The 24,855-nt window shown below is 48.5% G+C and overlaps 1 protein-coding gene across 3 annotated transcripts in view; it reads right to left on the bottom strand.

The window, feature by feature from the left end:
- Positions 1 to 8,696, bottom strand: part of ABCC5 (ATP binding cassette subfamily C member 5) — a 52,622-nt gene extending 43,926 nt beyond the window's left edge. For all 3 annotated transcript variants that reach the window (XM_074878672.1, XM_074878674.1, XM_074878673.1), the window contains exons 1-2: positions 8,607 to 8,696; positions 7,052 to 7,226 (exon numbers count right to left, since the gene is read on the bottom strand). In XM_074878672.1, coding sequence (XP_074734773.1) covers positions 7,052 to 7,180 — 129 coding nt within the window. In that variant the 5' untranslated portion in view covers positions 7,181 to 7,226; positions 8,607 to 8,696. The remainder of the gene's footprint in view (positions 1 to 7,051; positions 7,227 to 8,606) is intronic.
- Positions 8,697 to 24,855: the final 16,159 nt, after the last annotated feature.

The raw sequence follows: 24,855 nt of genomic DNA, 5'->3' as shown, positions 1-24,855 counted from the left end.
TCAGTTTCTCATGCTCTGCCAGCAAGCAGGTATACAAGAAGCTGTGACAGAGCAGGGCCAGGACAGCTGACCTGAACTAGCCAAAGGGGTATTCTATACCCTAGAACATCATGCTTGGTATATGAACTGGCAGGAGCTGGCCAGGAGGGGAGAATCACTGCTCAGGCATTGGTCAGTGGGTGGTGTACAACCGCATTGTGTATCACTTCTCTTGGGCTTTATTTCTCCCTTTGTTGTATTCCTTTTCATTATAGTTATTTTTTATTATATTTTATTTTAGCTAAACTATTCTTATCTCAACCCATAAGTTTTACTTTTCCCCCCCACCAATACTCCTCCCCATCCCACTGGGAGGGAAGAGTGAGGAAGCAGCTGCATAGTGCTTAGCTGTTGGTTGGGGTTAAATCACAACAAAGATAACAGAACTTTTAAAGTTTTTCTTTCATTTGACTTGAAAAAATAAAAACAGTTAACATTTAGAGAAGAACATACCTTCAGTAAGCAAGCACTTCACTTGTCTAATTTGCCACATTGAGTTCGTTATGTAAACTTACCCCTGAGTTTCAACTCTGCTGATCACACTGAGGATCTTCAGACAAGTTTATTAAAGAATCACCAGAGTAGTTCAAAATTGACCTTGAGAGCATTTTACATGCTCCTGATAGAGCTGCACTGTCTACTCACCTCAAATATCGGTAGATGGCATAATAGTAAACCAAAGTAGAAGCACTAAGGGAGGCAAAAGAGTTCCCATTTTCCTTCCTTCCCTTCCTGTGCAATGGTTTGAAAGGTTGAGTACCACCAAATTTACAACAGGAAAATTCTATCTCCCTTCTCTCAGCATGACACATAAGAGTGGCTGCTTTTTCCCCCAGAAGTCTCCTGCCTGTACCAGCAGTGGCTTCTCTTTGTCTAAGGGCCCCAGCCCACAGGAACTTCACCTTCCCAGTGCCCACTCACTGGAAATGCTCTAGAATAATAAACATCTAAAACTAGGGGGCTGGGGAGTTTCTGTTTCAGAGCAAGGGTTTTTCTACAGTTTATTATCACAGTATGTTTCTATGCACCATACTGCATGTGTTCAGACATCACACAAGTTGTGTCAGTTGTAGACTCTGCATCGTGCTTTGTTCCTGTGATAGTAGATACTATATAGCATCCAGTTAAAACCATCTAAGAATAATGTTATGCAGCAGCTCCTACAGGCACTGTCCACAGAACTGGTCTAGTCATCCAGTCACCTAAGTTTCCTGCTACTTCAGCTGCTCAACTACAGCATTAGATTTTAAGCCTTCAGAGCTGATGTTACAGATACTTTACAGATCTGATCTACTGTCTGTTAGTCAGTAGGAATTGGTTCATTTTATAAGGTATCATACCTGCTCCCTGCATCAGTGCCCTTACACTGCAGCAGTTTGTTCACAGCAGAGGAAGAACACACCAAAGCAGGATCCATAGAGGAGCATGCCTCACCTAGCATAGCCTTTTATAGAAGGCTTCCAAAGAGCCCTGGACAAACTGTTTTCTTTCCTACTTCATAGAAGAGTCAAGCAACAATACAAAGTTTAATAGGATTAGTTTCCAATTTTATCTTAACAGCCCCAGGAAATAAGTATCTCCTTGCAGTCAGATTCTGCAGCAGAATACACAACTGCATTACGCTGCAAAAGCCAAAATTCTAATTCCAGGTTGAAATTATTCTAATAATTCAGATTTCTTGTTATATACCTGCGCCTATGTCAGCTTTATGTTTCATGGCAACACTACCTTCAGTATTCTCCACATCTTCTATGCAGTTATGATCTGAGAAAATAATGTATCTAAAACTGCACTTGTGTGTAGTCTGTTATTAAAAGACAAGAGATCCTCAAGCTAAGTGTAGCCATACAGAGCATGATGGCAACAATTACAAGTTTCAGAAATACATGAACACACACATCCAGATTTCCTCTACTCTTGCACATCTCTCCTAGCACAGTCAAACACCAATGAGATGCTCAGCTGGGTGGCAATTAAAATGAATCTAGCACTTTGCCAGTTATCTTCATCAAGGAGTAAACTGCAGTTTCACCTTCTCATGCAGTGAGCACTGGCATCAGCTCAAACTACTGCAGCTTCTAGCTGCAGTCTGAGCCAGGCATAAAGCAACATCTTTCTGTGTAGATACCGTTTCAGTACACCTACAGGCCTTAAGAGTCTACTTGGGCTGTGATTCCTAAAGTTCTGTGATTACTTGGTTATGCAAATATGGAATCTTCTGGAAAAATGCAGAGACATCCAGCAGCTTCAGATACAACTTAAAGCTTATACTTAAGCTGTCTAGAAGGCCTGCTCTGAGCATGTAGTGCCAAAGCACCAGGCTACATTCACATTCCTATTTTTGAATGTGTTGTTCAGCACAGTTGGTTCAGACACTTCAGATGCTCCAGAGAGGCTGAGAGGCAGAGTTGATCTGACTATTGAACAGTCAGTGATAAATCACTTCAAAGTTATCAGTGCTTGAAGGATTTACATCAACTCCAGTAAGTTCTGATCACATTCTCTGCTGTCTTTGGCAAAATCTGTGAGAAACAAACCTGAAAAATAAGAAATCAAGGTGAAGACAGGAAAATTAGTAGAGCTTCTGATAGCTAAAGTTAGCAACACATTTTTCCCTGCATGTTTAAAGCAATCACTACAGTACCACACTGCCCAGTGTCTTCAAATGCAGCAATCTGCAGTGGAGGCTTACCACAGATGGCATAGATGCAGTCATTATGCTTCAGCAGCAAGAACCTAATCCTGAACACTACATTCCAGTCAGAACCAATTACAGCTTGGAGTACAATTTGTAAATTAGTGCCCTAGCATTGTTAACTCAGGGACTCAAATTTCAAGAATTGAGTTCTCACAAGCATTGTGTATCATGAGAACAAGCTGCTTCTACATCCTCTTCTGTTGTTGTGAACATAATGGGGTAGGGGAGCAAAATACTTGCCTGCTGTGCCAAACAAACATGAAATCTACATTTGAGAAGAGCATATTCCAAAACCAAATTTGAGAACAAATTACTTCTCTTCCTCATCCATCATTTTATAATATATTTCACGGACACAGTGGGATCTGTCCTTCTCAGAACATACCACCTTCATGAGAAAAAACAAATATAATTACTTCAGATACAACTTGAAGGGCACACAAGCATTCTGAGAACAAAAAGTTCTAAAGGTGTAAGTATAAATCAGTATTACAAAACATCCCTTAATTTTTATTCACTGGTAATATACCAGCTTATTACAGATGAAGACTACTGACTGCAGTGCTAGACAGCAAGTCCACCTACAAGTTACCTTCATTCAGAAGAGCCATGCCCCCACATACAATAAGCCCAATTAGTATTGTATTACACATTGGGAACATGTAGTTAGCACTCTATTTCGTAAGCTACATTAAGGCTCCAACAAAGACTTAAAAATCAATTGTTATAAGAACACACTGCAGAAACTTATTCATGAGGTGAATATATGCATTCACAAGCTGAATAAAAACCTGTTCCTTGAATTTTAGTCCCGGAGTGCCTATTTCAGTGGTCCAAATTTCTATAGCAACATTCCCATTAAGCACCAGGAAATGTTGGATTAGACCTACTTATATTGCAGCATGATTTCAATTATGATTCCAGGAAGCCTATTTGAAAAGCTTCTGTCTTTCAAAGAAGTGATCTTTCAGGCTGTGACCAAACAGCACTTAAGCTTCTAAAGCAAAGAATTGCAAGTTCTTTTTCATTATTTTCATGAACAGCTATTACAGCATCCTTTCAGCAGGAAACCTGAACACCAGTATGGAGGTTTCAGGACAGAAAGAGCGAAACTGAATACAACCTTCATGCAAAACAAAGAAGAGAGACATATAAAAAGGCTCTTGGGACCTTGGTTCAGTAGTAAAATAAGTCTTTCACCTATAAAGATCTTGATCAGGCAATCCACTGGTCTTGTCCACTTCAAGTTAAGAAGGATGTATAAAAATGCAGCAATACAGGAAAACCAATGAGTCATGCTATTGATCAAACATACCTCTAGCCCTGCCAGAAGCGGTCACCATCACTGGCCGTTAACCAACGGTCCTTGACTACCAGAGGCAGCATGTCCTGTATCCTCCTCAGAGGGAGCTACACAGTTCTACCTTGCTCTATTAGGTACAAGGTACCTATACAATGTGTTAGCAAGAAGTCTACTTCATGGAGTATAATTGTGCTGCAAAACAGTTCCAAACCTGCATTCCACAAAGATCTGAAGTTAGTGGTGAAATAAGAGCCTTAACCTGCTTGCAGCTTCTTACTTGCAATACATATGATGCTTACAGGTTTGTCATTTTCTGGTCAAGCTAGTTTAAACCCTGAGCTAGGTTTTCTGCAAGAAATTTGAGTCCCAAAATATCTATTGATAGCACGCTGGACTCTCTTGTCCAAGTGACTGCAGCTTAAGCCCTCTATCTGAACTACTGCGGTCCTACCCTTCCTCATCACATCACTGTGATCTGTTACCAGCTGTGCCAGCATGTACCAACATGTGCCCAATGAGGCAGCTTGGGCATCTGACCCAGTCCCAGGTTTCATAAAATAGTTAAAGGGAAGTCCCTTCTCTCTCCTTGAAACACTGTTTTCTTAACAGCCGAGCTACAGCTACTACTACCCTTTCGTTACAGGCAGAAAGGAAATGCTTGACCAAACAGGCAAAGCTCAACCTTATGAAAGAGAAGTCTTTGCTTATCCCTGTTACCAACAGTATAAAGCATTCCAAGTGATAAGTCCAAGAACACTGCTGAAACCAGAGCTTGTTTCAACTAGATAGGAAGCAGCCTGGTACACAAACATGAACATGTAGCTTAGATAAGGTATTACGAATATAGCTCCTTTCACTTAGCCTCAATATTTTGCAAGTAAACAGGATTTAATCTCACTAACATGCAGCAACAAGTTCAGAGCTGTTTGCATTTATGGATTGTATACATCCAAGCTATAAGGCTAGCAAAACAAAAAGGGTACAGTTATTTGAGCTAGAAATTAACTCAACCCTGGCATACCAAACAAGATGACTAGCAAGGAGAATGGGTAACCTGTCAGAACTAGCATTAGCAAGATAAATTAGGTTCACTCCTCTACTCGGAGAAACAAAACCAAATAAAGTTCTAGGCAAGAACTAGGGTGAGCTATTTTCTTGCATCAGTATTCACAAATTTTACAGAAACCTTGTTCTGCAATCAGTTATCTGACTCTGTAGTCATAGGCAGCAAATCAAATGGTAGAGGTGGAAGGGTAAACAAGACTACAGCAACAGAGTTAAGCTGACCTGAAGCTGCCTCAGAGTTAGACATTTTAATGCCACACTGTACAGATGTGCAGGTCTTTGCTTACTTTCAGCCTTCAGAAAAAACAAATATGCTGGTTTGACTGATTTCATTCATTCAAAAGGTTTAGAGATAAAAATAAGGATTTTGTCCTGAGAAGTTAAACCAGGCATCAACATGATTAGATGATGCAGACCGACAGGCAGAGATCCCATGCTATGATTACTGCTTAACTCCACTGCCACTGGTCGTGAAACAAAGCTGCCCACCAATGGCATCACTGTTGTCACCACTCATTTGACAGAGCAGATTTGCTACTGGACGGTGTACAGTGGATGGCAAGCCCATGACATCAACATAATAAATGCCGTTAAGAAGCTGCACTGTGACTCCAGAGGGCTCTTAGTTCTGCATCAGTGCCTGCTCTAATGCAATCAGACACTCCACCTTCCTCTGAACACTGTCAGCAATAGTCTGCTGAGTCACAGAGCCTGTAGGGACACTAGGAGCTGCAGGGCCTGCAAACGCAAACTGCACTCAGCCTACTGCAGAGCAGATCACTCCAAGCTCAAAAAACCAGCAGTGCAGCACTCTTAGCCCACATACACCTGACAAAACCCTTTAAGCCCCAGTAAAACAAGGTAAGCCTTATCTGAAGTACATAGTATCTCAGTGTCCAGTATAATGCAGCAAAACTTAAGCCTTTTTAAAGAGTCTTCACAATTCTTTCATGCAAATACAGCAAGTTCCCCTATTTCCAACCCTCTCACGCAAGGGCTGTCACAGAAATCTATATGGAATGCCCAGCGACACATTTGCAAGCACCTTGTCATTGCAAAAAATACATAGGCAGTATTAACTTTATTTGTTTGGCTTCAGAAAGGTCTACATCAATATTTTAGGAAAGGTTAAGAACAGGACATGCAAGAAAATATTTCAGTGCTAGCATTCAGAGCAGCTAATATTTTTAATGTTCAACTGGCAAAGGTTATTAGTTTCAGAGTGTATCTTTCACCAGTGTGAGGGTTTCCATGTATCTGAGCATTTTTTTTGCCCTATACCATTTTGTATATGCACTTCCTTCAGTGAAAACAAGCTCTAAAAACTTAGAAGCTCAGAACAATGACATGCAAGCTCTAAGCCAGTGGTTATTTCAATATCCAGCTCTCAAATTCAACTAGAATTAATTATGACAGCACCTCACCATGTTAAATACACAGATGCACATGAAACAGTATTCAATACAAATTACTTCCATCTGAGGGGAAAAAGTAAAAGTCTTGTTACTAGAGCAAGCTATACATCTGCTTTAGAAAATTAATCCTTGCAAAAAACATGGCATGATTAAGAGTTTTTTCAGCTGCTAACACTGAATGGTGCATGATTTGTGCTGAGCTCTTCACTGTTCTTACTTGGTTGTAATGATTCTCTTAAGTACAAAAGCTTAAAACATTTCTTGGATTCACATCAAGATCTGAACACTAGAAAAAAGTATTTTATTCAAATATTAGTAAAAAGTCACTTTTAAATACATGAAAAACGCTTAATAAGTGCTGACTTGTTACTAAGATACCCCTTGGAATGACCTTTTCCACACAAAAGGGAATATTCTTTATTGACCTTCAATGCAGTGAATCTATACAGAGTTGGCACAGCAAAGGGGCTACTGCTGCATGTAATTTAATAAGCATAGACTGCAAAACAAACAATGAAAAAACAAACTGACCTTATGTTTAGCATGCTGAAATTTTGACCCTTCCTGCTCTTCATGCTGCACCGAGTTGGCTCTCTCCCTCACACTTCTATACCCAGGACTGGGTATAATGTACTCTTTTCCTATGTCGATGTCTTTCATCTTCTGTAAACGCCAGGGTTTACACGTGTATTTTCACCTCAAATGTCTGAAAAATAATTAAATTCCACTTCATTATATGCTATGCCCAACACACCAGTTACCTTTAGTCATTTTTAAAGCTTATTTTTTTAAATAAAAAAATCAGAAAGCAATTGTGAAAGAGTTTTATTACAACAGGACTGTAATAAAGTGACTTTGGAAACCCACACAAAACTAACTTCTCCTGAACTAGTTTAAACATACCCTGAGGTAACCAAATAGTACAATGATTCTCAATGCACTGGAGTGCTGTCATACTTCCTTAGAACTCCGAAATACGATTATGCAATCTGACAGATAAACATGATAACCACAGTATTTAGTTGAAACCTTGAGAAGATCAAATCCCTGAAATCTTTTGTTAGAGTCTAAAGTTGCACACACCCAACAACTTACCAGAGCAAAGTTTTGCAAAACTGATCTCTCTAGAGGTAACAAATGATAAAACTAGTCTTTCCACACACACTCTAGAGAAAAATATATTCCTTCTCTATAGCATTATTCAGTTACTCCATAGGCTTGAGCTATCATTAAGCATGAACATGCACAGGAAGGAGTCACATCTTCAGTGCTGCAGGTTCTCCCTCAACCTAACAAATTGCACTGTAAGGTCAGAAGGAGAATCAGAGTCCCGAGAAGAATTTCACCTTCCACTACAAGACTTTGTTCCATAACTCTGCTTTATTACATTCTGTCCCTTGCCTTACTAACACGATGGAAGAAGTCTCATTAAGTTACATTAGTCAGAACCTGCATCAGCAGGTTTGGCTTGGCGCACTGGGCTACTACCTCTCCGCCGCCTGCAGCAGCCGCCGCCTTCCCCCATTGCCGGCACAAGCCGCCTCCAACGCGGCCCTCCAGCCGCTCTCCAGCGGCCAGCCCCAGCCCACCGGCAGCCCCCCGCGCCTCGGCGCTGCTCCCTCACCCCCCCCGAGACCGTATATGCCAGCGCCGGGCGATGATGCTGCAGCGCAGGGGGTCCCGGGGCTGCTCCCTGCCGGCTCCCACCCCTCCGCAGCAGGGATGCGAGCCGCCCCTCCGCGACCTGCCACCCCCAACCAACTCGGGGGGGGGGGGAAGGTAATCCCCCCCTCCCCGGCGTAAACAAGAGAAGCCCCCCCCGCTCTGGGACGGATCCCCCCACTCCAGCCGGGGTAGGACGGACAGCCACGACCCCGGGCTCTCAGCGGGAGGGGGCACCGCACAGACCCCATCACTGAGGGGTGGGGGACACACACACACACTACTCGACCGGCCTCCTCACAGGAAAAAAGGCGGCAAAGCCGCCTCCCGCAGCCGCGCGGCGGACCCTCACCCACACAAAGGGCGGCTTCCCACCCCCACCTCACCACCCGCCCCCGGTAACGGGCGGGGCGGCCCCGCTCACCTCCGCCCGGCGACTACCCCCGCTGCGGCTTCCCCACTCAGCGGCCGTGAAGCTAAACAACATCCCTTATAGCGGTTCCGGCGTCCCCACTGCGCCTGCGCGGGGAGGAGGGCGGGGGCTGCGGCGGCCTCTCCTTCCCGCCGCCCCACGGGAAATGTAGTCCGCGCCGCTGCGCTGCCCGCCCACAGGCTGCTGGTCAAGGAACTACATTTCCCAGAAGGCCCCGCGCGGGTCAGCCCCGCCCCACCCCCGCTTGGCCACATCCCCTCCCTGCCGCGCCCCGCTCGCTCCCTTCCCGCCGCTCCTGCCGCAGCGCGGGGGGGGTCTGGAACGTTCGTCGCCGACCGGCGCGAGCCGCCGGGGTGGGGCGCGCGCCCCGGCCGCAGCGCGAATGCAGTGCGGTGCCACGAACGCGCTGCGACGGGCAGCGCCGCGCACCCCGCGCTGCTGCGGGCAGGACGGGCTGAGCCGCCCGCCCCCAGCCCCCTGTGGGGTGGGACGAAGGAGCCCGCTCTCTGCCGGGGCACCCGGCGCCCAGCTGCGGGGAGGACGAGGGTGATCTGGGTTCCTCCCCCCGGCCCCGTCCCGCCGCAGGCACTGCCGCAGGGCGCTGTCCGGTTGGCGGGGGCCGGCGGCCAGAGCAGGAGGAGCGGGCGCCTCCCGCTTCGGCCTCGGTTGCACCCGCCTCTCTACCGGCGGGTGGTTTGCACCTGCCTGTCACTCGCTGCCGGTTATTTACAGCCTTTGGGCCGGGGAAAGCGCGGCTGTGTCGTTATCTGTGTTTAACCTTTACTGCAGCTGAGGGGCTGGCTTCTGTGTGCAGCGGCCTTGCCACCGTCAGCCACGGCCGCGGGCCCGTGACTCTCCTCGCAGCAAGCCGGGCTTGGGGCAGGAGGCACGGGGAGCCCCTGCTGTGCCCCTCTGAAGGGATTCAGGCCAGCTAAAGGGACTGTGAACTTGTCCCAGCGCTTTCCCAGTCAAGCTTTGCCCACGGAAAGGGACGGAGCAGCGGGAGGGAGGCTGCGGCTGGGCATCCATCCCTGTGTGGCAGTGGCGGAGGAGCAGCAACAGCTCCGCTCCCCCAGCCCAGCTCCCTGAGTCAAGCCTGGCACAGGGGATCCAGCCCCAGCCTCGGGGAAGTCAGTGAAGGAGGAGATGGGCACAGCTGCATTTCCTCTCACAAAGGCCTGCAAATATCCTTAAGAAACCCTGAGCTGTAGTTTCTCCCCTGCTGTGTTTAAATACCCTGTCCTCATCTGACATCTTCTTTCCACCAGCCAAATTTGGCTGATGTCTCATTTAAGTGGTTTATATAACAAGTGCCTGTTTGCACCGCAGTCCTTGCTCTCCTCTCAGGAATGTTTGTGAGAGTCAATTTGATAGAAAAGCTGAAATAAACTCAGGTAAAGATGGGAGATAGGAATTTGGAAGTAAAACTGGACCCAGAATATTTCTTCCAGGCCAGCAGTACAGGTAAAAGTTGTCACCACACAAGCAACGATTCAAGGATACCCTTAAGGTACCAGAGAACCCCTTCAGAGCTCCCTGACACCTACAGTTACACATCCTGCAGAGCTCCGACTCCACTTCTGGCAAAAATGAGAATCAGCTCCGTTGCAGGTGCTCTAACATTTTGGGACAGGAGAAGCGACAGACAGATGCACAGAAGCAGAGCCCTTCTCATGGTACGGCAGCCGAGAGCACACGTGGCTGCTGCATTTTTCCGCAGTCTGTTCCCCAGGACTCACAATCATGCAATTTCAGATTGGTTTGACTGAGATTTTATTGTGGAAGAAGCTGCAAGGTGCACTTCATGCTTTATAAATGCTATGTCCCAGCAAAAGGTGAATTTTAAGACAGAAGCCAGGAGGCAATTTAGAGTAAGTCTGAACAGTCATTAAACAGACCTTTGTCTGCATCAAACACACTGGAATGTAGGGGTAAATAGATGTGCAGTTACTGAGCAATGTAATTAAACAGCATAGACATAAAGGACCAAGTATGAATGACGGAGAGAATTAAACTGTTTTAAAGCTTCAAGGTGAATCACTTGTATTGCATTTTAGAGTGTTGACCTGAAATTGTTTTGAGTGTCTTTGGTTCCTGGGCTGTGGAAGTAACCAGAGCTGCTTTTCAGAAGTGGCTGGCTGTTTTTGAGCTGACGACATGTTGAAACCCAAAGGATCTGCATCATGTGCCTAGAGGTAAAGAAGAACATGAACCTCCATTATGTCGAAGTGGTTGCAAAATGTGTTAGGAAAGCTGAGTGGAGAGTGTTTTTTAAGCCAAGGGACTCAGGGCCCTGCCTCTACTTGTTCTGTCCTCTATTTCTCCAGTGCTGGAGCAGATCTGAGAGTGAAAGGGAGGGAGGGAGTGCTAGTAGAAAACTGTGCTGGTAAATAATGGTGGGTGCACTCCACTCAGACTAGCTCTGGGCAATGGGCTGGCAGCAGCATCAGCAGTGTTTTCACACCTGTGGTCCTGAGAGTGTACGTACTCCCTTAGTATGATGGTGGGAGGAAAATGCTTGTGTAGGCATAACCCCCTTTTAAGTATGTCACGAGTCTCCTCCAGCGTTTGTTCTAAAGGATATAAATGTACTGGTGCTACCAACCAGAGGAGTTACATCTTTAGCTCCAGTGGCAGCAGCTAATGCTTTTAGTGCTGCAAGCCCTGGATTCATCCCTGCGGGATGGCAGCTGTTACATAAACAAGGCCTGTACAGTATTAAAACTTGCCCTGATTCAAGATCTGGGCTTTGCCATAATCAACCCTGACTGCAGCAACAAAAGCACAGCCAGACCGAAGAGCCAGCAGCAGCTTCAAAGCCAAGGCCTCCAGACCATGTGGGCTAGGAAGCAATACCTGATAGTTTTCTTAGAGGTGTACAGTATCAGCTTCCCCACACCCTGAAACAAACATCAGCAACAAATTTCAAGCAACGCTTGAAAAAAACTGACTTGAGCCATTGAGGCTGATAATGGAGCATCTCCAGGTTGACCAGGAAAACCAAGGCTCAGTTTGTGGGAGTGATGATCTTCATTTATCCAACTGTCCTACCACATCTTCCCCCATAGGATCTGAGGACCTGCTTCTGCCTCTTGGGGAATATGGAACACATGCTGCCCAGGCAACGTAACTGAGCTGAACCTTGGACGGAAACAAAGAGACATCCTTTCAGGAGATCTTCAAAGCTTGAGGAGCATTGCAGCACTAGTTTGTGTTCATAGCACTGCGATTAAGACCAGAATCTCAGCCACACAAAACCCTGTTACACACATGACTGCGAAGCAGAGAGTTACTTGTGTGCCGATGGGATCCAAACCCCTGAGAAGCCCAGAAGATGCTGGCTGCACAGGTCGGGTGGGGGAGCAATGGGGTGGTGCAGTCACCATTTTACTACTGGCAAAAAATTGCAATGAGGTGCTAGGACAAAACAGCTTTTCTCTTTGCCCTGAAGGAAAAAATATCCCCCAAAGAAGCAGCAAGATGTGATTGGACTGATGTCTGTGGAGATATGTGGAATACCAAGAGATGTCTTAGGCTAACAGGAGCAGAGAGCTGTCACATCAGGCTTGCCACCTGCCCAGTGCCTCCTTCCGAATTTGTGGGCTCTGCAAAGCTGGCTGGGGAGCGCAACGTGCTTCGGTCAGAGTGGATGGTACATGAGGAGGCGTCTTCCTTTGACACAAATCCGGACACCCCTGTGAAGAGCTGTTCTTCTCTCTCTCCCCAGATCTCCTTTCCTATGTACCTCATACACAGATGACATCTTCTTCTCACTCTTCCCCACTGGGATGCTTGTTCCTGGCTGCTGAGGCTTGCATTTTCAGCATGAGTTTCCTGGGTTCAGTCTCTCCTGATGAGCATGCTGACAGTTGTTATGGTTGCTGGTGCTTTTTTACTCTCTCGCTGACCAGAGCTCTCAGCCATGAAGTGCAGAACTCAGAAATTAATTGGACAGCTCAAGTAAAAGTCCCATGACCTCAAATATGTCCTGCAGTGCTGCAAACTATAACAAGTCCAGAAATAGTGAGGTCTGGAGAGACTGCATTCCTGATTCTCTATCCCCGTGCAGTGTCTGATCTTTTATTGTCCATCATTTCCAGGTCTCCCTCCCACACACAGCCTATTAGTTCAGGACTTTGAGCTCTCAGAGCAGACCGAAAGATTTCCAGTTGCACTGCACCTACTGCAAGTCACACCTCTGGAAAGCAATAATTTAGCCTCAGGTGGGCCATATTTCTCTTTCTTAGGAGCCACCAACCTGTGTGGGCAGTGTGACAGATTGACACAAGCCTCAGGTAGGTACATGTTGCCTACAACCGGAGAGTGGAGAGACATCGCCACTCATTTTCCTTTGTATCTTATATCCACCTTCACACTTTAAGAGGAAGAGGAAAATATCTGTGGCAAAAGCATCAACAAGAAGATCACTGAGAATAGTCATTCTTAGTCCATCATCCTTAGGCTCCAGAGTTAACATCCCATTGAGGAGATGGGGAGGAGGGCAGGAGCCAATGTGGTACTTGTAGCAGGGCTGTCAGAGATAGCTGTGACTTGCTTAACCATTCCCCCCTTAAATCTCAGTAGCATCCAAACTATTTTGGGACATCAGTGAGCTGGGTTTGTCACATGAAAACCACAGTCCAGTTTCCTGCAAACGAAGATGTTAATAATCAGCAATAATATTGTTGCATAATAGCTCATTACTTGTTGTAGCAAGAAATGGGTATGGTTGTTTTTAATTTAAGAGGAGTTATAGTATCTAATGGATTTGGTCATGGCTTGCATCAAAGAACTGTAAGAGTCGCATATATTCTCTGCACATATTTAGTGCTGCTAGCACCTGAGTCTTCCTAAAAATCCCGCTCCTATGTGTGGGGCCTGGGGAGGCTCGTGACAGCAGCCCTCCGAACGGCCTGCAGCAACACCTGGTTAGACACGCCTGCCTATGCCGCGCCGGGCATCTCTCTGCCTGCTGGACCACAGGTGCTTGTCCACAAGACTATGCACACACCACCACACGGGTTTTGTGCCTACTTGGCTCCATCCAAACCCTCAGCATGGAGCTAATAACCTCCCCATATGGACCTGGTACCAAAACCCTCTCCCTACCCCAGTTGTAGCTGCACAGAAAGGGATTAGCAGGGTCAGAGTGTGAAAGACTCGGTGCCATGAGCCAACCATTTCCTGGAACTCAGCATTTTCCATGTGGCTGCTCTGATTTTTGAGGCATGTGGGGCACGGGACCTTGTGAGATGTTCAAGACCTAATCAACACCCCAGGGATGCCTTTCTTTGCAGCACAGACCCTCTCCGAGCTCCCACCTTTCCATTACTGCAGTCTCATTGTGCTTGCCTCTCTGCAAATGACTCATTCAGACATTCAAGTCCATGTGCTTTATGTTGCTTCAGTGCTGAACAATCTGTGTTGCAGATCAGAAACTGGGGAGAGTGGAGGCCAGCTCACACAGCACAGCAGGGAGCGGTGATTTCACCACCCTTCCCCCGGGGAAAATACAGAAGAGGGATGTGATGTGTTTGGATCTAGAGAAAAGATGAATCCCTTTCCTCCTGACCTGTTTTAGGCAGAAGGAGTTCATTAATATCTTAATACACCTGTGCATTCAGTTTTCCTGAAAACAAGTTATACTTGCTTGATGTTTGTGCAAAACTGTTAGCAGTGTGGGTGTTCAGAGGATAAGGCTCCTAGGCTGTTCAAGGCAGTGATACCGCTCCAGACTACAGCAGTACCACCCATCACTTTCCCTTCAGTTCATGTAGGAGGACGAACCTTCCTAGCCAAGCTAACGGTGTTTTACTCTTTTTCTCAAAAGCTTCTCCAAATAGCCATGCTTTTGCAACGAATGCCTTTCAGTGTTATTTTATATTTTTTTAGGTTTTGATCATCCTGCCCTATTTCTGCAGCATTTACGCTTGTCAGAGTGCAGAAGTAAAAGGTGCAATACTGTGCTGTATCACACAGATTAAATTTGGTTTGTAAGCCATCATTCAGGTCGGGAGGAGAGAGCATGGAAAAGCACGCGGTCTTATTCATATGCTACTTTCTTTGGGCTTTGGGAGAGTGAGATACAAATAATACCCTCCCAACACAATTAGCAACAACTAACTCAAAACTGTTTTTTTTCTTACAGGGAAAAGCCAAAAGCTCTCAAAAATATTACAATGTTTAAAGTGTAATCCAGTGCAGAAAACCAGTTCAAGGCAGTTCATCTCTAGACTGATTGTTTGATCTTTCTTCTATAAACCTGGTGATTCGGGCGACAAGATCATTTCAAGGGCAAAGCACTGCCCAGAGACCAGAAGCTGGTGCAGACCTATGCACAGTAGTAAATTGTGTGGTTCCTACAGTTTGCACCACACCCACAATTAATGAGTAATCCACAGAAATCTGCGGCATGGGTCAAGCTGGAGTCTGCCTGCTCTGACAGGCACAGCAGACTTGAGCCTCGGCTGTGTTGTAGGGCTGGTTATTTGACGAAGTTAGTGGAAAGGCCAAACAACACAAACAACGCTACAATAAAAAAGCTGGAGATGTGTCTGAATGAGCATTAATGGGCTGGGGTGCATCCTAGCTATACCACTCTGGCTTTGGGAGTTACCTCATTTCAGCTATTACCCATAGACTGCAGATGTGCAGTATGGCTTTGGTTAGTCTGCAGCACTAAGTGTGTGGGGAGAACCTCCTCTAACTCCTCTCCGAGAGCAGTCCGGGATTGTCCCTAAGCCAGAGCATAAGGAGAGGGCAATGGCCACGTCAGAGTGGTGTGTTCAGTTCAGGCTGGTTTTGTGGAGCTGGTTTTGGGCTGGCCAAGCAGCCGTGGCCAGAGCCACTCTGGATGCAGGCTGTGGCGGGGAACTGGTTTAAACCTTACAAAACCTGGAGGTGGTGGGCAGGGCATGATGCAGCATGACCTTCCTATCAGCTCCCCGGGACACGGTCACAGCCCACTGCCAGGGCAGGGCACACTCTGTCCACTCCTCTTTTGCCTCTGCAAACACAGAGCTGTAGGCTCACTGAGGTGAAGGTGTCACTGCTTCCAGCCGTGTGGAAACAGCAGAGCCAGACACAGCAGCAAGGTCACTCGGCTGGCTTGTATCGGGATGTGGTTTTCTTACAGCTGGCTGCTTCTGTGGCCCACTTGATGGGTACCATCAGGATGTACCATGAAAAAACGATGTGTGGATGCAGCCGTGACAGCCCTGTGTAAGTGTGCAAAGTGCTTCGTCCTGCTGCTCTCCCTGCCAGCACCCACAACGCTGCAGCTCCTCCGAGCAGCTCCTGGTTCATGAGGTGCACATCAAGCATGGTCAAGCACCAGCTCTTTGATCTTGGGGCAGATGGTGAGCTTGCCAGTAGCCATGTCATCCCTCCTGTTCCCCCAAACCCTCCCCATTTCTTACATCCATTGTGAAGTGACCCTGTCAGCATCCATCCAAGGTCTTGCTGATGCTGCACAGCAGTGACACCCGACACCTGCTGCTGCTGCTCTCTCCTCCCCCAGAACACAGTTTGTGGGTGCCATTAGCTCTCTCACCACTTGCTCTCATCCTCTGTGGAGATGTTTGTTGATGATAGCTCAGCTGGTCATTACACACCTCACATCTGTGCCAGGAAGGCTCCTGGGAAGACGGGATGTTTCCCCGGTGCCTGGCAGCGCGTCTGTCAGGAAGGCAACACTGCAGGGACTGCCACTGCCACTGGAGTCAAGGTCTCTGTTTCCCCATGTATTCTCAAGCTCTTGAGCTTTTTCGCAGTGCATCCTCTGCCCTCCAGCCTAGCACGTGCTACCGGGGAACCACCAGCCTGCATTTGCCCCCGTGTTCCCAAGCGTCCCTCCAAGGTACATGGGAAGCATGAGCCAGCCTCAGCAAGCACACATCAAGCAACCTGCAGGGAGAGGAGCTTTCTGTCCCATTGGAAACACCGCAAGCATCATGTACAAAAAGGGCTTCAGAAAAAGGAGAAAAGTAATTAAAAATACTGGGAGCCCCTGGTGGTGCCTGGAGTCCCATGTGATGGAGAAAAGGCAGTTGGGATGCCAGTTTTGGAGGTCGCCAGTGTAATCAGCCAGTTTTAAAAGCAAATGAGGACAGCCAAGGTCAGAGAGTGTTGGGCCTCTGGGACTGTTTCTGTGCAGCTGAAAACAGGGAAAAAGGGGAAGCTGCAAGTCTAACATTTCTCTGTCCTTGCTTCTGCAGCTGGTGCTGGGGCATTCCTGGGTCCCAGGAGGCTGGATCCCAGGGGCCAGCCCTGCTGCACATGTGAGAGGGGCAAGGAGCTGTTTTTTGGAGACTCCTACCTGGGGTCTCAGGGGAAGGCAAGCAGCTCTGTGTTCAGACAGCAATGGGATGGGAACTCAAGGCAGTAGTGGGCAATAAGCAGGGCTTGGGGAGACTTGCTCTGTTCTGTTGCTGGGAGAGAAAGCAGCAGAGACAGTCGTCTCCTGCTTTCTCCACCCAGGAAGAGCAGGACTGCTTTCCTGGGGGCTCCTGAGGCAACCCTGCTGTGTGCATCTTGTTTTGCTGAGCTAATTGCTTTTGCTTCCTCAGGAAGCTCTGCCTGAGCCCCAGGAGCCATGCTGCAATGCCACCACAACACCCAGGTGTCCATGACCTTGGGAGCCCCACGCTCCCCTCCGTGCATTGCTACACACCCCCCCTCCCCCCCGCCCAGGGCTCTGTGTGGGATTGGCACAGTGAATGGCAGGTGAACACATGTGTCCTGTGGGACTCTTGGCCCCCAGGTGATGGACTAGAGCCACCGTGCAAGGATTGTTCTCAGTCTGGGTGGCCGTGGCACTCGCTTGTATCTCCTCTCATTGCATCAACCTGTGGGATCATGGGGACTGCTGTTGTGGGACAACAAAAAGTTTGGGACAGAGCCTAGGCAACAGCCTGGGTTAGCCAAGGTGAAGCTTGCATGAGATGTACTCCAAGAGGAAACACTGATCAGTCTGAAACATTGATGCTGTTTGTTAAGGCTACAGAAATCCCCGAGCAGGAAAGCGTATGTCTGGAGCAGGTTTGTCTTTGCCAAACAGAGCCATGTCATATGCCTGTCCCATGCTCTGCAGATAAGGGGGAGTCCCCTAGGTGTTTCTGAGGCTCTAATAGGAAAAGCCCCATGTGTAATCATGGCTTAGGTGGGTCAACTGGAAACAAAGCACTCCAGCTGCTACACGCTGCTCTTCATCACGATACTGGAGGACAGGAATCTTCCCAGCATGGGGCTGCAGAGATGAGGCTGGTGCTTGAGAAGTGGGAAGTAGCTTTAGGGTCTGCAGCCTGATTAACACAAATCACAGCTCCACAACACTTAGAATAACAAACCCAGCCTAATACTGATAACCAAAGAATGGCCCAACCTCCAGACCCCCCACGCCCCTCCCCAGCACTGGGTGTGCAGCACATGGGGGCTGGGGGTTGTAAAGACTAGAAGCATCAGCACCACCTCCTCCAGCACATGGTTACAGGGTGGGAGCAGTGCTCAATTCCCAGGGTGGTCACCAGCTTGTTCTGTGACCACAACTGTGTCACATCTCCAACTCGTGGCTCAGTTCCTCCTCCTAAAAAATGCATCACTGCTGGAAACCATGTGACAGAGGCAAAGGAGAGTCGCTGTATGGAAAGCCGAGCAAGGTCTCAAACCACTGCTGTGCAAAAGATCCTCCCCATCAGTGAGCAGCACCTGGCTTCCTCTTAAAGACAAAAGATTGAACCAGTTTGAACTAATGGAAAATACCCGGCTCAGCCCCAGCTCCTTGTTGGAGTGAGGCACATGTAGCATCAATCACCAGCTGTTCCTGCTTTGAAAATACAGCAGCTCTTCACGTGGGTGAGAGAAATGAGCTCAAGCACTGCACAGCCTTTGTGAATCCTATTGCTGCCTCCTCTGTCTTTAAAAAGCCGGGGCCTGCTCCCTGCAGTGCACTTGATACGGCTTCAGTCTGATAGGAGTTAAGTCCAACCTTCAATGTTGGTTTGTCGCTCTTCTGTTTCCTCAGTGTGTTTGCAGTGGTTTGCACAGAGGAATACACAGAGATGGTTTAAAACACATTTTACTGCAGGCGTTTATCAGATCACACTGATGTCCTATGATTGCAGGCAGAGATACAATTTAGATCAAGTTTCTAGCTGAACACCTGCGTCACCTATAGGTGAGAGTAGGTCTGGGTGATGTCTCTGTGCAGGGATGACCCCTCTATCATCCAGCTGCGGGGGGCGGGGGGGGAGTGTAGAGTTGAGCCCTGCCTGTGCATTTAGAGCTGCATGCTCTGGACTCTTCTCTTGCATCAGTGCCGAGTTACTACAGTCTTTGGTCTTACCTTTGCCCTGCTTTGCACTTTACGTCATTGCAGACACCCCTTCAAAGTCCAAGCCAGGTCTTTACACATGCCTCTACCCAAGAGGTTGTTTGTGTATCTGCACTGCATGGATCAGAGCTGTCGGGTTATCTCTAAGGCCCAAGGATCAAAGCTGAATATTACCATCCTGCTAAGAGTGTTTATTTCCATATATAGTACTGGCACTGCAGCCATGCCTGGAGTCCCTCTTTGGAAGTAGTGGCCCTATGATGGGGACAGACAGCCCCAGAGGCACCCCAGCCCAGCTCTGACAGCGTGCATCACGCCTGGCTGGGTCAGGAGCTGTCTGAGTGGTGAGGACTCAATGTATTCCTACCCCGTGGAGCTAATAATTTAACTTCATCTCAGGTGACTGCATCAAGCAAGAAACAAATTTGATAACTACAGGTGGCAGGTATCAAACCTTATGATTGGTGGTGTCATCAGTGCTTCAGACTGTGGTTGGTTTCAAAAGGATGAAAAGAAGTAGAAATAATATATCTGTTTAGGGCACCCAAGCCAGCACTCAAAGGAGAGTGCTGCAGACAGGTGGAGACTGGGAAGCTGCTCCTGGAGACAAGGTATCTCAACTGCCTGCGCCTAAAACTCCCACTGATGTGACAGAAAAGTGGTGGGAGAACTGTGACGATGAATTCCTCAGCAATCTTAGGTATAGAGCCTCATCACATGGCTTACCACATTGCATTATTAATTGCTTTGACTTGGAAGAAAGAGAAAAAGGAACCTCTAATCCAAGAGACTTCATTTTTTTTCTGGTTTCCAGTATATTACCTTTTCTTTGGTATCTACTACAGCTGGAACCAGCACATCTACACTACCAGGAAAAAGGTCATTAATCAGCTACTTCCTTCTACTTTTCTGCAACCATGTGCATAGTACAGTTTGAAATATATCCCTGACAAATTAAGAGAAGTGTTGGAATGGGTCCATGGGAAACATAAGTTCAGTAACCAGATCTGTAGTGTACAACATCTGTCAAGATAACGTGATCTCTCACCGGCTTTGATGTGATGGAAGGGGGCTGCTGAGTTCCCCTGAGAAAGTTCCCCTTCTCTCTCTTTAATAATTAGATCTTAAGGCAGCCCCAACACAAAAGCTTTTCTAAAAACTCTGGGTGCATGAGCAACTGAATGGATCCTTGAAATGACACAGCTACTGAGTATCACTCAGTTCCCAGCCATCCCTGGAAATGTGAAGCCTCTTGGGCTGACAGCTCTGGTAAATGTGCCTTTCCTGTGGAGCTCCAGGCTCGCAGGCAAGGAAGGGTTAAAGGAAATGTGTCCTCTCCTCTGAGCAGGGCCCTTGCAGGAAAGGCAGTGATCGGAGTCCAGATAGCTGTGCCTTGATCAAAGCTTCCCCTGCTTCTGGCAGATCAGGTGGTGGGAAGCAGGGCTGCCTCCTCCCTGAAATGATGCATCTGGTGCTGGCAGCAGGGAGAAGGCAGCGAGATGGACAACTCCTCCTTCAGCATCTCCTCCAGGCAGAGCTGGGACTGCTCCGGCAGGGGATGCTGCAAGAGCCCTTTTCCTCTCCTGGACAAGATGAGGGATGAGAAATAACTCTGTCCTCTGCCCTTGCACAGGAGAGGGGAGCAGCCCCCTCTCGGGGCAAGGGAGCAGGAACAGAGCAACAATTCCTGCTGGTGGCTGCTCTGTGTTGGTGGCAAGGCCCCCGGGTGGGAGGGAGCAGAGGCATGGGCTGGAGCCAGCTAGGGAGCTCTCAGAATGAGGCTCTGGGTCAGGAAAGGGCCAGCCATCCTTCTCCTGGGTATTTTCCCAGGCTGTTTACAGCCAGGAAATTCCCTCTGTGCTCTGGGCAGCCCTGACTTGGCACTGTGGGTTCCTTTCTCACAATGCAGGTAACATCAGGTCCTGCCCCTGTAACCCTCTGCAGCATGGCACTTCCCTGCCCATCCCCACAGTCCCAAGGTTGCAGTTACACAGCCCCACGACTTGCTGAGCCCTTTGTCCTTCCAAAGGAGACGTCTTTTTCTCTCTGGCTCAGCCCACGGATCCCTTCCTAGCAGACGCTGTTTATTACTGAAGTGCGAGCCTCTCTGGGCTACCCTTACAGCCTGGGAAGGGCTGTTCCCAGCTTCTCCTGCTATAGGAATCTACATGGATCAGAGCTAGAAAAGGGTTAGCTGGGAAAACACGGGGCAGCTCTGCTACCTCCCTACTTGTGCACCACTGAACGGGGAGAAAGGATCTGCTCATGGGCTGCTACCTCATTTCACAAGGCTCAGTGCAGAGCCAAACAGGAGTAAACCCTGGACTAATATAGGCTTTGAAGGCCAGGGACCCCAGGGAAGGAGGTCTTACCTGTGTAGCAGTGGTGCAAAAAGTTGTATGTGAGTAAGGAACATAGAAAGGGCAGGGGAAGTTTGCAGACTCACGAGCCTTGCTCAGGGAGAAAGTGATCTCCTGGGTGTTTATGCTCAGGCAGTTCCCCGCGTGACTGGGAGCGCTGGTTCCCATGACTGCTCCAGCACTGTCTCTGATGGGAAATGTGTTTTGTTCCTCAGACTTGAGTGGCTTCTGGGTCATGCAGGGTGGTTGCCTCCAGGGCCTGCCGTCCTGGGGCTGGAGCACATGTCAAGCTCAGATGGCTGCTGATGACGCCCCGGGGCAGGTTGTCCTCCCTGAGCTGACTGAGGAGCCTGTGCCTGCCATGCTTAAAGCTTCATCAGTCTCTGAGAGTGACTAGAGAGATGAATCAGCAAAGAATGGAGCCAGAGTGTGAGCAGCAATAGCATAAGAGCAGCACACCCATACCCCTTCATCTGCACCGTGGTTATCTGGGCAAGACCATGTCTGTTAGCTGGATGTGAGCACCATCACTCTGGGGCTGGTGTTTCTCCTCAGGAGAGCAGCTGGTGAGGGATGATGGAAGCAGTGCCCTGAAAGATGCATCCCATCACACAGACTTCATCCAAGAGCTACCTATGGAGTCTGGAAGTAGCTGTTGCTTGCTGAGGCCATGGGGAGAGAGCAAAACCATTGCATGGGTGAGAAACTGGAGCAAGACTTGTAAAGGGCTGGAAACTCAGCTAAAATATCCAGGGCGATATAGCCTACAGCCCAGTCTGTGTCTGAGGGGAGAGCCTGGGACCAGGAAAAGCCCCAGGGAAGAAGTAAATTAGAGAGAAGTTTACTCTAGGACTTAGATGTGCTTTCCTTGCCTTTCCCCTCATTTCAGGTTCCTGAGCTCCAGGCAGGACTGGTCAGTGGCAGACAGACTGTCACATGGACGCCCCTTCTCTAAGCAGTGAGGCACTTCTGCTGTCTCTTGCCCCTCCAGGGAGACCTGTGTCACCCGTGGGGAACCTGCCTAGCTTGGCGTACCTCTGTGGTACCCAGCAGCACGGGATGAGCATCCACCAGCAGCACCCCCCTGCTGCATTCTGCTCACCACAAATGCTCTGCTCCTTGTAATGGGAACCCCTAGCCCCATCTCCATATTTTGGCAGCTGGGAAGGTGCTGGTGCAGCAGCCGTCTGTCTCATTGCACATCGCATCTGTCACGGGGACGACACAAAACACAGGGCAGCTGAGCCAGAGGGAGCTGTGGCAGCCCAGAGCTCAGGCAGCAGTAATGCATCCTCCCTGTTAGCAGGTGAATGATGCTGTGCCCAGCATCTCACTGGTGGAAAGGGCCACCAGGGAGCTCTGAGAGCGGTACTCCAGGGCAGGTGGAAACCCAGGGGGACACAGACAGGGTGGTCTCATGCCTTTGTCTCCCCTTCTCAAGGCTGCCAGCCCAGGAGCCACAGGATGCCAAGAGCAGAGGAAGCCCAGCAGTTCATCTGGCGGAAACCCTCTGCCGAGAGCACGGGAGAGGCCCAAATGAGCAAAGAGCAGAAGAATAGTCAGTGTCCCTGCTATCAGCTTGTCTGGAGACCAGGGCATGGGGGGGGAGAGAGGTGGAAGGGTCAGGATGCAGAGTCTGTCTAGCTTTCATGTTTGCTGACTTGCTTGTGTCAGTTTTCTTTTCACCTGCAGGACTTGGTCCGGTGCTCAGGTAAACCTTGTGTCAGGCACAGCTGTTCAGGCGTGCAGCAGGGCTGGACAACATAGGCATGTCCTGGCTGTTGCCTACCCCTTCTCCCAGGGGCAGGAGCTCCTCCAAGGGTGTTTGGGGCAACCAGATCCCTCTCTTCATCTGGCAAGTGAGCATCAGCCATCCTGGGTAAGCTCAAGACAGCCCCCTGATCCCAGACACCCTGTGCCAGGGTTCATGGCCTGCCTCTGTCACCTCTGACACTGTGTGGGGATAGTCCCAACCAAACCAGGGTCCCTGCCAGCGTGGCATGGGCCAGGAAGAGCTGAATTTAGGCACTAATTGCATCTCTGACCTGGGGTTGAGATGACACACATCCCACAGCTCTGCTGAGGCACCCAAGGGTGCTCCAGGAGCATCAGAGCTGCTGGCCACCAGGTGGGACATGTGAGGAGAAATTAGCCTCATGCTAGGTACATGGTTCCTCCACACAGACCTCCTGTGATCCTCCTCATTGCGAGTCTTACCACCCTGGGGATCCCCTGACACAGGTCTCATTCAGCCCTGATGAATGTGGAGCCCCAAAGCTGTCTAAAATAGGACCAAATCTGGAGTTGCCTGCCAAGGCTTAGCAATGCCTTATGGGCCATCACCTACACAGAGGGAAAAGCCAGGGAGCAACCGAGTGCTCAGAGAAGACAACAAACAGAAAAGAGAGAAGGATTAAAAATGCAGGAGCAGGGACTGGGAGGATGCCCCAGAAAGCAGTCTATGGGTCTTCCCACTCCCCTGCCCAGCCAGTGTGGTATACTGGGCTTGATGGACCTCCAGTCTAACCCAGTTCAGTCTCATTTCAATTTTCATGAGCTAATTTCAATTTTAAAAGCTCTCCTGAATTGCTTTTAGAAAATGTTTGTCCTGAGTGCTACCAGCCTGAAAGTCCCCCGTGAAACCGAAGGGAAATGTGTCTGCAAAGCCTGAGGAATATTTATCAGGCTGATTTTGAGTTCATTTCATTAGCAATTACCTTGATTTGTCTTCCCCTGCTCCTGCCAATTTACCAGGGCAACGTCTTGGAAACTCACCTCATTTAGAGAGAACAGGATGTAATTAGCCAGATAATCTGCTGATTCTCCTGTCGAGCTCTATGTGCCTGGTCTTGACATGGACAGTGGCTGTGCAGGCTGGATCAGACCTGATTTCTGGTGCTGTTTATGCACTTAGTGCTATGTAGGCAGGAAGGAAGATGCTGTCCTGCCCTCAGGCAATGACAAATCCACCTCTTGGATCATTCCTCAAGCTGTAACCCCTGGGCTGAAACCATCTGGGAGCTTTTGTTCCGGGGTTAGCTTTTTTGCCAAGGCAACAGGATTCCCAAGGGTATGCGGATACCTATTTTTGAAAAGGATGGGGATGATTTATTTCCCTAGAGCAGCTCATTTCTATTTTCTCACTGTGTCCATCCTTGCTGCTGCTTCCCAAACCACTAGCTAAGGTCAAGCAACTCAGCCACAAGGTGCGGCACAGCAAGGGCTCAGTCACAAGTTACTGGCTGCAGATGGCATCATGTAAGCAATGCCTGAACATTTTAACTGGTAAGGCAAATTTCAGGGAATACCCAATGCTGCAGAGTCCTTCAGGAGACAGAGGAGAGCTGTTTTCTACTAAGTCAGTCCTGAACCTGCAGTTCAACCGATTAAAAAGGATGTTGCGTGTTGCATATTACACTTTTCTCTTACTCACAACCCATCAGAGACCCCTCAGCACTGCCACAGGGGCTGTACAGACTGTCCATGACACTGGGATGGTACTGTAGGTCTGTTATTGAGTTGTGCCTCCCTTAATTTCCCCCGTCACCAG

Source organism: Strix uralensis, chromosome 9 (genome assembly GCF_047716275.1).
Source record: "Strix uralensis isolate ZFMK-TIS-50842 chromosome 9, bStrUra1, whole genome shotgun sequence".
In the NCBI taxonomy this organism is placed as follows: domain Eukaryota; kingdom Metazoa; phylum Chordata; class Aves; order Strigiformes; family Strigidae; genus Strix; species Strix uralensis.
This window is presented reverse-complemented; position numbering and strand designations above follow the sequence as displayed.